This window comes from Balaenoptera borealis (genome assembly GCF_965194805.1).
Source record: "Balaenoptera borealis genome assembly, chromosome: 3".
NCBI lineage: Eukaryota > Metazoa > Chordata > Mammalia > Artiodactyla > Balaenopteridae > Balaenoptera > Balaenoptera borealis.
Window position 1 is genome coordinate 33,989,777 of NC_138866.1, and position 12,524 is coordinate 34,002,300.

The 12,524-nt window shown below is 47.8% G+C and overlaps 1 protein-coding gene across 1 annotated transcript in view; it reads right to left on the bottom strand.

Moving 5' to 3' along the window:
• The window catches only part of PLEKHH1 (pleckstrin homology, MyTH4 and FERM domain containing H1), a 50,085-nt gene that overhangs the window by 16,803 nt on the left and 20,758 nt on the right, over positions 1–12,524 (bottom strand). Inside the window, exons 5-9 of the mRNA XM_082386459.1 lie at positions 8,687–8,770; positions 5,538–5,619; positions 4,716–5,437; positions 2,550–2,628; positions 1,811–1,902 (exon numbers count right to left, since the gene is read on the bottom strand). Coding sequence (XP_082242585.1) covers positions 1,811–1,902; positions 2,550–2,628; positions 4,716–5,437; positions 5,538–5,619; positions 8,687–8,770 — 1,059 coding nt within the window. The remainder of the gene's footprint in view (positions 1–1,810; positions 1,903–2,549; positions 2,629–4,715; positions 5,438–5,537; positions 5,620–8,686; positions 8,771–12,524) is intronic.

A 12,524-nucleotide genomic window follows, 5' to 3' on the forward strand; every position in this document is an offset into this window, starting at 1 on the left:
GATGTATTTGCATGGTGATGTTCATTGCAACACTGATTTTACAGAAAAATAGAGACATGACCTACATTGTGAATCAGGGGAGGACAAGTTAAGGTAGTTATGGGGCATCTATACCAAGGGGTACTGGGAAGTCCTAAAAGGGGAGGCAAAGCTGTGCTGTGTGTGGAGGTGGGGCAGGAAGACCTGACACATGGCTGGGTGGACAAGCAAGGGGTAGACTGACACGTATGACATCATCCTCTTTGCGTGTGCGTGTGCGTGTGTGTAAGAGAGAATAAATTTGTAAATGCATTTGTAAATGCATCAGAGGGCATTACAGAATAAACACCAAACCATTAGTGAGAGTTGCCTCTGGGGTTAGGAATTAGGGAAAAGCAATGTAAGAGGAAATTTCACTTTTGGCTTTTTATCCTTCTACAAAAAGTTTTACAAAATATTACTGTTATGATCTCAAAAAACATGTTGGGAATCTTGTTTTTTCCAGTTAATGTTGTAAAAACTAACAGGCAATCTCAGATTGGTGGGGAATTTCAGTCTTTCCCTAAGGTTTTCCAAAAAATCTGGCTAGAACCGGACAGGAAACTGACAGATCTTTTCAGAGGTGCCCATCTGAATTACCATCAGTCCCTCATCTCTTGGGGCATAATTAATGTGACTTATGAGTTCTTGTTAAAGATTATATGAAAGAAATCAGTTAAGTGCCATTTATCAACTGAACAGACCTAAGAAGAATGCAGTTTGGTCTTGTTTCTAATTGGCCAAATACAAGTTGGTGTCATAAGTCCAGGGCACAGTGAATTATGGGCAAAGCTGTCTTCCTTAAGCACCAACAAATTCAGAATAAAAGGTTTCAGTTGGAAAAAAAAAAAAAAAGCAGACCAAAAAGTATACGAAAACATCATGTTGCAGCTATATCTGATTTTTGTTAAAAAATATGTAGAGATGTTATGGGAATACATATGGGAATATATGACATAATACATAAAAAGTTCTGGAAGGAGCCCCACTGGCCTCCGGGATAGACATGTGAAAAGATGAGGAGGAGACGCAGAGCAGACATTGGTTTAACCTTTAACTTTTTACTTTGCCCATAATCATACTGATTCACATTATTGTAAATGTAGAATTTTTCTAATAAAAACCTAATAAAGATATTGAATCACTGTGTTGTGCACCAGGAACTAACATAGCGTTGTAGGTCAATTATACTTCAAAAACAAAGAAACAAACTCAAAGAAAAAGAGATCAGATTTGTGGTTACTGAGGTGGGGGAGGAGGGGGAATTGGATAAAGGTGGTCAAAAGGTACAAGCTTCTAGTTATAAGATCACTAAGTACTAGGTATGTGATGCAGAATATGATAAATATAACTAACACTGCTGTATATTAATATATGAAGGTTGTTACGAGTAAATCCTAAGAGTTCTCATCACAAGGAAAAGGTTTTTTTCTATTTCTTGAATTCCGTATTTATATTAGATGATGGATGTTCACTAAACTTATTGTGGTCATCATTTCATGATGTGTGTAAGTCAAATCATTATACTGCACACCTTAAACTTAGGCAGTGCTGTATGTGAATTATATCTCAATAAAATGGGAAGAAAAAAATTAAAAATAAAGAGTTTTAAAAAAACCTAATAAAGATGAACAAAATAAATAGATATATGGGGGGCTGAGCTCCCTGCCCAGAGTTACGTGTGCGCAGACGCCTGCCCCTGGAGACCCACACCAGCCACTGCCTGCCGACACGGTGGTGGGGCAGTGGGTGCTGGGCGGGGACACCCCCTCCTCGGACAGCAGCTTCTTACCCCCTTCAAGGCTGTGTAGACCGGCACGGTGACGTTCTTGCAGACCAGGCCAGAGAAAGGCCCGGGGGATGCAAGGGCTGGAGGGCTTGAAGCTGGAGGGGTGGGAAAGAGGGATGAGACTCACTCAGGTGGCAAAACCCAGGAAGCGGGGCAGGGGAGGCAGACACCTGAGCAGAGCGAGGAGGAGAGAGATCCGTGCAGACAGCATTCCCTGAAACAGCACTCTGGAGACAGACCGGGGGACAGATCTCAGGACGAGGGCCAAGGTCTTTTTCAGCCCCACTCTTGCCAAGGTGAGTTACAAGCCGTGTGACTATGGGGCGCTCGCATCACCGTGGGGACCGGGCGGCTGGCGACTCAGGAGCCGCACTCAGGTGGGGATGCGGCTCCTTCAGGGGGTTATCTAAATCAAGGCACCGGGGGCCCCTTCGGCCACAGCCCTGGCACTGCAGAAGGGAAGCCGGTGCAGGCGGGCAGCCGGGCTGGAGCGCCCCGCCTCCAAAGTCCCTTCCAGCTCTGTAACTGGCCACAACTCTGTTCCCGCCCACTCCCTCCCGGCAGGTGATGAGCTGAACCTGTGCAGCTTCCTTCTCTCTCCGAGGGAGCCGGGGCCACGTGCTTACCCCACCTGCTGTGGGAGGGGATGGGCTGCAGGCGACCTGGCCCTGGGCGCTGCTCCGAGTCCTCTCCTCCCCGCACGCCCACCCCGCCCGCCACCGGCAGCTCACTTGGGACTTACCGCAGCAGGCGGCGTTACTTCTAGCAGACACTTCAGACAGCCGCACGCCTGATGCGGCCACGGCGTAGATCCGGCTCTCCTGGAACGGGAGGTCACAAGGGGTCAGGGCCCACCACCCCCGTGCCCACCCCGGCCTCTGGCTTTGGAGGCAGGCAGACCTGGGTCCACATCCATGCTTAGCCAGTGACCGGCGGGGGGATCTGGGACAAGTTAACATCATTTCTGGACCTAAGATGGGGGTAATAATACTCACCTTTCAGGCTGCTGACAATCAAATGAAATTATTAACGTAAACATCTAACACCTAGAGCATAGTCAGTGCCCTGCAGGCGGTATTTATGCCCTCTCTTGCTGCCACCCTTCCCTTGGGGCAAGGAAGTTCAGGAGGAGAGGGAACTGGGACCTGTTTTCTCTGAATCTTACCCATCTTACAGCCCTTGAAGTTGGGGGGTTGGTAATGAGGACGTCAGAGCTGCATGGCAAGGATGTGCGTGCCCTTTTGTTTGGAAGCCAGTTGTTTGGAAATGGGACACATTTTTTTCCTACAGTAACAATGTCACATCATGGTTAGGCTTCAGGCTCAAAGTCCTGGTTCACCCAGACCCCTGAACCCCGCCGTAGAAGACAAATCGATGGGAACTCCCACCCTCAACTCTTCCCTCGCCCCTCGGGGTCCCCTGGGTCTGAAGCAGGCCCACAGGCCTGGGCAGCTTTTCTTAGGTTTGGATCACTCCCAAACAACCCAGAGGCCCCACCTACCCGCCTCCATATCTCTTTTTCACTCAAGGTAAAGGGAAAACAAAGGCCCCTTCAGGTGACAGGTGAGTCACAAGGACCGGGGAAGGCCTGCCCAGCTCGAGGAGGCAGCTGGGCTAGGCTGGGGCAGGAAGGAAGGTGGATGCTATCCGGGTCACCCCAGAGGGGAGCAGCAGTGCTGGGGCACCTGGGGGAGAGAGGGAGGGGCTGGCGAGGGCTGGGATGAGAGCCGGAGGTGACTGGAGGCAAGGGAAGGGAAGAGATGGGAGGCAGCAAGGAGGAATTTTGGGGGGGAGGGGCAGGCACTGGGCTGGGGCAGGGAATTCCGTGCTGATGTAGGGCAGATAAATTGGGTGCATGTGGTAAAATTAGCCATAAAAACGATTATTCCTGCCAGTAGTGGTTGTGGAATTCAACCACGGACAGGCCTCTAACTTCACAGAGAGAATGAACGTGTGAAGCTTGAGGGGTTTAGGTTAAACAAATGTAGGAGTGTTTTACAAAAGCTTATTTAATGCCTAACTCACACGGTTGTTTCGAGGATCAACAGACAAAGGAACTCTAAATCAGCAAGTTAAGTTCATCTGACTCCCTCAGATTGAGAAATGTCCTTCTCCCAATTCTCAGTCTCGATCTTCCCCACATGGCTACTGCCCAGCTGGTCCCACCTAAGAAGAGAGGTTGGGTTCTCGGGCCACTGTGGTTCCCTAAGGTAACAAGAGCGATCCTGTCTCGGGGACCGGAAGGACCTGAGCCCTCTTGCCACACCCCTTGCCGAATGCTCCCTCACTGCCTGCCTCTGCTTTAGGATTTCAGAGCATCTGGATTTACAAGACAACGAGGAACAAGAGGAGGGATGGCTCTGATGGTGTTCCACCCTGGCCTGGCCCTTGCCGTTTCCAGCAGCCTCTCCACTTATTGCGAACCACTGCTGCAACTACTCACCAAATACGTATTAACACGCTTAATCCTCAGGGCAACCCTATAAAGCAGGTACTATTATCCCCATTTTACAGAGAGGGAAATTGAGGCGCAGAGGTTTAGCAGCTTGCCCCCGCTCACATAGTTTGATCTTGGGACCTCCTGGTTTGATCCTGGGACCCGTGCTCTTAGCCACCACACTGCACCTCCACGGAGAGTCAGGAAGACTACACGAGAAAACGGGCACCAAGCACCCAGCTTGGCTGTGGCCCGCGGTGAGCGCCTGCTCAGGAAACAGCCGGCCGCCGTCCAATCGGAAATCCTGGCTCCACCCCTTGTGGGCGGAGTAGTCTGGACAGGCCCGGGGGTACCCACCTCCCAGAGGGGGTGAGGGTGACAGCCTCGTCCCACGCTCAGCACATGGCTGTGCCCGACAGCGTTCGCACCATCAGCCCGGCCCCTCTGTCCTGTCCCCAGGGGGCCTCTTACCCAGGATGGAAACCGGTGCAGGGGGGGTGTAGGTGGTTTGTTCTCCAAATACACTTCCTCCATCTTCCCCGCTGGGGGTTGCTCCTCCATCTCCATCTTCTCCGGTTCCTCCCGGAGCTCAGGTCCAGCCTCCACCTTGGGAAGGCTGGAGGAGGGGAGGGCTGAGAGTGTCCCAATCTCAATGCTCACCACGTGGTTGAAGTGCGCAGGGCCCGCCTGGGGCTGGCTGTGGTGCCGCTTGGCCAGCTGGATGCTGTCCCGGTGGGTGCTGGGAGCCCGCACCTTCGGCAGAGTCAGGCTGCAGCCGGGGCCACCCTCCCTGGCAGAGGTCTTCGTCCTAGGGAGCGTCCCTCCCTGAGCAGTGACCAGGCCTTCACCCCAGGAAGTCAAACCATGCCTGGGGGCGCAAGGCTTCAGGCACAGCTGGCCAGGAGAACCCTGTCCTCCCAGATGAAGTGGAAGGGTCTTGGCCCCTGATATTTCTCCAGGGTGGACCCTACTGGAACTAGAATCCTCCAAGGGGCTTCCTGCTTTAGGAACAGAGTCCTTGCTCTGCAGAGCAGCTGGAGAAGGTACAGGCATAGCTGCCTTCAGGGCACCCTGGGCCTGAGGACCACCGTCCTGCCCCACTGGCTGGGCTCCTGGTCCTGCAGGGACAGAATCCTGCTCTGTGGTTCCCTGGGGGGCCACCAGCAGCTTCCCCGAAGGTGCCATCTGAAGAGCTGTGGTTGGGACAAAAATAGGCATGTTAAGAGCTCCCTCAATTCAGCCACACACACACACACACACACACCCCACTCCCGCACATGCTGGCCCGCTTACCTTCTAGTGCACGTTGAAGGGCTCCCACCTGCTCCACCAGGTGCTGATTACAGCTTTTCAGGTGCTGATTCTCCATCTCAAGCTAGACAAAAAGAAAAATGATGATTGAGAATACTCAGCCTACACATTCAGATATATAATTCAAAATAAGATTAAAATCCTTCTTAAACATCCAATCTACACAAAAGAACCCGTGGTGCCCCCCAATCCACTGCCGACTCTCCTGGGAGCCCTGACCTCCTCCTTCTCTCTGTGCTACCTGGTTGTGGATGGGAAAGAATTCCATTTGGCAGCCCCTGTGCTTTCTTTTCTAGGTTTCTGGTTTTTTTTTTTTTTAATAAATTTTATTTATTTATTTTTGTCTACGTTGGGTCTTTGTTGCTGCGCACGGGCTTTCTCTAGTTGTGGCGAGCAGGGGCTACTCTTTGTTGCGGCGCATGGGCTTCTCATTGCAGTGGCTTCTCTTGTTGTGGAGCACGGGCTCTAGACACGCAGGCTTCAGTAGTTGTGGCATGCGGGCTCAGTCGTTGTAGCTTGTAGGCTCTAGAGTGCAGGCTCAGTAGTTGTGGCCCACGGGCTTAGTTGCTCCGTGGCACATGTGATCTTCCCGGATCAGGGCTCGAACCCGTGTCCCATGCATTGGAAGGCGGGTTCTTAACCACTGCGCCACCAGGGAAGTCCCTCTTTTCTAGGTATTTTTAACCTTTTAAAAAAATGGTGAAATATAACACATAAAAAACTGCATTCTACACCAATGAACAGCTTAACAAATGATTCTGAAATGAATACTCATGTGACCGCCACCCAGGTTAAGAAAGAGGAATTTGCCAACACTCCAGACATCCCGGACTTGTCCTTCCCCAATCACATGATCTGCCCTCCCCACTAAGGCGACAACTCTTCTGAGTCTATGAGATTCATTTCCTTGCTTTCTGTGTTTTACCATCTAAGTATGCACCCTACACACATTAGTGTAGTTGTGCCCATTAGAACTTTACATAAATGGAATTATTCAAGATGTACTTCTGTGTCTGGCTTCTTCTGCTCAACATATTATCCATGAGATCCAGCCTCAGCGTGGCTGCATTTTCTTTGAAATGAAAGCCAACACACTTTTTTTTGTTGTTGTTTATAACACAAAAATTTTATTTCCTTGCTTATATTTTATATCATATGTATTCTACTCAGTTTCACATGCTTTATTTATACTGGATCCAGGATGAAGGAGAAAACCCTATCTCCTGGAAAAAGGAAAAGGGCAATAATAAATTCATGTGATTGTTCTTTTCTTTTCTTTAAACTTCTTTTTCCTTTTTTGGCTGTGTTGGGTCTTCGTTGCTGTGCACAGGCTTTCTCTAGTTGCAGTGAGCGAGGGCTACTCTTCGTTGCGGTGCGTAGGCTTCTCATTGTGGTAGCTTCTCTCGTTGTGGAGCACGGGCTCTAGGCGCATGGGCTCAGTAGTTGTGGCACACGGGCTTAGTTGCTCCGTGGCATGTGGGATCTTCCCGGACTAGGGCTCAAACCCGTGTCCCCTGCATTGGCAGGTGGATTCTTAACTACGGCGCCACCAGGGAAGTCCCCATGTGATTGTTCTTGAAGTTTCTAATTGAATATAGCTTACATATATGTCTTGAGCAAGTCATATAAACAAGCATAATGTCCATGATCTGCAGAAGCATATTCCTTCCTCAGGGAGGCATAGCAAATCTTATGGCAAGGGGCAGGGATATATTATCCTTCTACTGGAAAGGAGTCGGGAACAATATACAACCTATAAAAATAACTTTTATCACAGTAGCAACTTGCTTGCATTTTTTTTTTTTGTCTCAGTTTACTATGATAAATTGAAGATGGCAGTAATCATTCCACAAAGTTGTCATTGAGAGTAAATCAGTATCTATGTTTAAAATGCCTGCCTTAGAACTTGATGCATTGCAAGTGTTTAACAAATATTGGTTAATTACATTCTTCTTTTCCAATTATTCTAATGATTTTTATCCTGAGCTCTAGGACCCAGATTTTTCATTGTTTGATGTTTTATTCTCACCGTATCATTTCACTAGGTCATAATCCACAGGCCCTAATTCCTCATTATCTTCCCTGACAAAACATACTTTTTTTTCTTGTTTCAACCTTTGATAAAAGTAACTTTGACCTCTTATTCACCTAGGAGCAAAAAATAACTGTTCTTCCATTGTCTCCAGCCAATATGCCAGGTCCTGTTAATAGGCTGTCTAGTACCCATTCTAATTGGAAAGCCAACACACTTCCATTGAGCTCCTTTTAGCAAGAGATCAGGGCTGTGGAAGACGCAGGTTATAGGCATCAGCTCTGTCCCTCTACAGGGACTTGTACTCTAGCAGGTGACCTGAGATGTGTGTCCACAGAAAGGACAGGAGGCAAAATGAGCCGCTACCCCCTGCAGGTGTGAGTCACTTGTGTCAGGAGTGAGTGTTCACCCTTCTCCAAACTTCAATTCCCCTTCCTTCTGTTTAGAAAGAGGCTGTTTTTTGGGTTTTTGCTAGTAGCGCTGTAGCTTCTAGTCCTGAGTTTCCTAAATAAAGCTGTAGCAAGTGATGAGCTGTGAAAACGGATGGACAGAGGTGGAGAGTAGAATAGAGGTTACCAGGGACTCGGGGGAGAGACAATGCGGAGTTAGTGTTTAATGGGTATGGAGTTTGTTTGGGGTGGGAAAAGTTTTGGAGGTAGTGGTGATGGGTACACAACACTGTGAATGTACTTAATGCCACTGCATTGTACACTTCAAAAACAGCTCAAATGGTATATTCTACATATATTTGACCACCAAAAAAAAAAAAAAGCTAAAAAGAATGGAGAGGACAGAGGGTGGATGGTAAGGACTGTGTGTGCTTCTCAGAAGGAAACTGATGGGACTCCTCAGAAGTGAGACTCATTCCTTCTCCCCAGACACAGAGCAAACCAGGAGCTCTAGGGAAACCCAACTCTGACAACAGGAAGGGAAAAGTGAAGTGAAGTGTGTCAGTGTTTAAGCTGAACGAGAGCCAAATGGTTAACAAAATGAAAAGCAGGCAAGGCCCCGTAAACAGATAGAGGCAGAAAAACGCAGGGTGACAGGAGCAACCCCATGCAGGTCCCTCGCAGGCTTCCCAAGATAAACTCTCACTCACCTCTGCTAACTTCAGTGTCACCCATTCCTTGATCTTTGCAGCTTTTTCTTGAACGATTTTTGTTTCCTCAGCTCTCATCTTCTTCTGCAAGATAGAGAGGGCCTTTAGTTCGTCATGATGGTCACCGTTTTAGTGAAAAATTGGAGGTGGGAGGCCCTGAGAAGAAATATTAAGGGACTGGATGGAGGTCGGCCGATAGGAAAAAATACATTCATTTATGAATTCTTAGAAAATATTCTGAAAGTGGGAAAGGCCTTCCTAAGCATAATACAAATCCCAAATAATCATGAAAGAAAAGACTAATAAATCTATATCATCTCTATAAATTACTATATGACCAAAAAAAAAAAAAAAAAAAGATGCCCTTAAACAAAATGAAAAGACCAATTGGGGGATGATTTGCAACACAAATGACTTACATACAAAAGGGATAATTTGAAATGAACAAACCAATAAATATATGCAAAAGATATAAATAGGAAATCAACAGCAAATAAAGGGAGAGAAACCCATGAAAAGCTGTGCAATCTTTATTATTATTTTAAAAATGCAAATAAAAGTGACACATCATTTTCCTCTACCAGACTAACACAATGTAAAAGTTTGATATAACCCTAAATTGTCAAGGGTGTTAGAAAACAGCCCACCTCATACAAATTGACAAAGCCTTTTTGGGGAAAAACTTGATAATAGTTTCAACATTTTAAATGTCCATACCACTGATCTAATAAACCCACTGCTTAGGAATCGTTAATTGCATTATTATTTGATAAAGCAACAAAAACAGAAAACTCAAAACCGGACATAACCTAAGAGCCCACAAATAAGGGCTAAATAAACAAAATGAAACGGAGCACTGTGCCCTGATACACAGGAAACGGTCACAATGAACAGCGGTTAGCGGTGAGGAAGAAAAATGAAGGATGGGGACGGAGGAAAAATGTCATTTTATACCCTTTTGGTCTTTTTGTATTTTTTACTATAAGCATGTATTACCTTTACAGTTAACAAATAAAAAATAAAGGTAAATTAGCACATGAGTACAATTCCCTCAAAATAATCAACAGTATACAGTGATCCCTCGGTATCTACAGGGGTATTGGTTTCAGGACGCCCAGCAGATACCAAGATCTGCAGATGCTCAAGTTCATCATATTGATATAACAGGATGAAGCACAGTCAGCCCTCCCTATTGGTGGGTTCGGCATCTGCAGATTCCACCAACCACGGACCTAATCCTGCGGATATGGAGGGCTGACTGTACTATGCCCTTTTATATAATGGACCTGATCATCCACGGATCTTGGTGTCTGCGGGGTGTCCTGGAACCAATCCCCTGTGGATACCGAGCGACCACTGTAAAATCACTCAAAAGCGAGGTCTGTATCTAAAGAATAGCAGCCTAGGAGAGAACAAAATACAGGCTTTGGGGATTTGGCTCTGCCTCTGAGGCTTATTTGCTGTGGGGCACTGGGAAGGCCACATCAGTCTCTGGTGATGTCATCTCTAAAATGGGCGAAGATACATCTCCCTTCTGGACCATCTTGAGGATGAAGGGACAGAAAGTACACCGCACAGTGCCTGAGGCACAGGTAACCAACAAGTTCTAGAACGAGTACTAGTTCCCTGCTCTAAAAAGCATGGAGGGACTTCCCTGGTGGCACAGTGATTAAGAATCCGCCTGCCATTGCAGGGGACATGGGCTCCAGCCCTGGTCCGGGAAGATCCCACATGCCGTGGAGCAACTAAGCCTGTGCACCGCAACTACTGAGCCTGTGCTCTAGAGCCCGCGAGCCACAACTACTGAGCCTGCATGCCACAACTACTGAGCCCACATGCCACAACTACTGAAGCCTGTGCGCCAAGAGCCTGTGCTCCGCAACAGGAGAGGCCACCACAATGAGAAGCCTGTGCACTGCAACAAAGAGTAGCCCCCGCTCGCCGCAACTAGAGAAAGCCTGCCCACAGCAATGAAGACCCAAGGCAGCCATAAATAAATAAATAAATAAATAAATTACTTTTTTAAAAATAAATAAATAAAAAGCATGGAGACAACTGGTGTACTCTCAGTTGTTTAGAGACCAGCTGTAACGACTTTGGTTATACTTCTAGGGAAAAACTGCCTCGAAGTTGTAAGATGATGGACATAAGCTCCAAACAAGGGAGTCTGTGGAAATGAGATGGGCATATGGAAATGTCTGACTCAGTATTTGAGACCTGGCGAACCGGTAAGGTTATCTAGGGGTTTGCAGACGGGCCACAGGCCAAATCCAGCCTTCCACCTGGTCCCTCCCTGAACAGCCCTGCCCATTCATTTCTGTATTGTCTAGGGCCACTTCCAGGCTACAGCAGCAGAGTTGGGTAGCTGCAACAGAGACCACGTGGCCTGCAAAGCCAAAAATATTTACTACCTGGCCTTTCGCAGAAAACGTCTGCCGACCCCTGACCTAGTTTGATACCCTGATATTTATGTGGCTGTGGAAGCTGAGGCCCAGAGGGTGAAATGACTTGCCTTTGTCAGTTTGTGCCACGGCTGGGGCTAAAACCAGGTCTACTGACTTGCAAAACAGCATTCTCTCTCTTCTGAGCTGGACCTATTATTATTGTAAAATGATTTTTTTTCCTGACCAGAGTATCAAACTAGGTCAGGGGTCGGCAGACGTTTTCTGCGAAGTAAGTAAGTAAGCTTTAGCAGGAATCATTTTGCCCACCAATTCCCAGGTGCTGCCACTTCTAACTATGAACCACTCAACAGAGAAGATAGGTATCTAAAATCAATGGGAGGGCTTCCCTGGTGGCACAGTGGTTAAGAATCCGCCTGCCAATGCAGGAGACACGGGTTCGAGCCCTGGTCCAGGAAGATCCCATGTGCCACGGAACAACTAAGCCCATGTGCCACAACTGCTGAGCCTACGCTCTAGAGCCCTCGAGCCACAACTACTGAGCCCGCATGCCTAGAGCCTGTGCTCTGCAACAAGAGAAGCCACCGCAATGAGAAGCCCACGCACCACAACGAAGGGTAGCCCCTGCTCGCTGCAACTAGAGGAAGCCCACGTGCAGCAACGAAGACCCAATGCAGCCAAAAATAAAAATAAATAAAATAAATAAATTAAAAATAAAACAAAATAAAATCAATAGGAAATTGATGAGAGATTCCATGTATCAACATTCTATTGATATTTTCCCATGATTTTTCAGGAACACATGGCGCCCCACACATTGTGGGACGCACGTCCCACAAAGGAAATGTTCAGTGACTGTTGATGAATGATTACGAATGTGCCCATGATAGTGGGAAGGCAGCAGCAGGATTAGCTGGGACCTCCATGGAAAGTACACATGTGGAAAATTGCAAGTTGTCTGGCCATGCTGTGAGGTTTTCTGTTGGAAACAATGGAGCTCTGGCACCAGGGAAAAGCTGGGTAGGTAAGACCAATGGCAGAGGGAAGGGACAGAATTAGGATGAAGTTAATGGGATCGTGAAGGGGAAGCTGGGCCTAGGGGACTGGCAGGGGGGTGTTCCAGATGTTCTCTCCAGAACAAAGATGCTGACTGTGGCTGGAATACTGGGCAGAGGCCTCTCCTGGGCTCCTATGCGCTTTTCAGAGGAGGTGGCAACTTTGGTCTCTGTCTACTCAGGTTCATTGAGAAACTCTGGCCGAGCAGTTGACCAAGGCTGACGGTCCAGCTCTGTGCTGCTCTGCTACTACGTGTCCCATAGGTTGGCAGGGCACAAGACCAGGGTGGAAAAGGAAAAGCTCTCCTTACCAAACACCAACCTCAGGTCTGATACTGTACCCAGATTCCCTGAGTTCATTCTGCCGACAGCCCTATGACG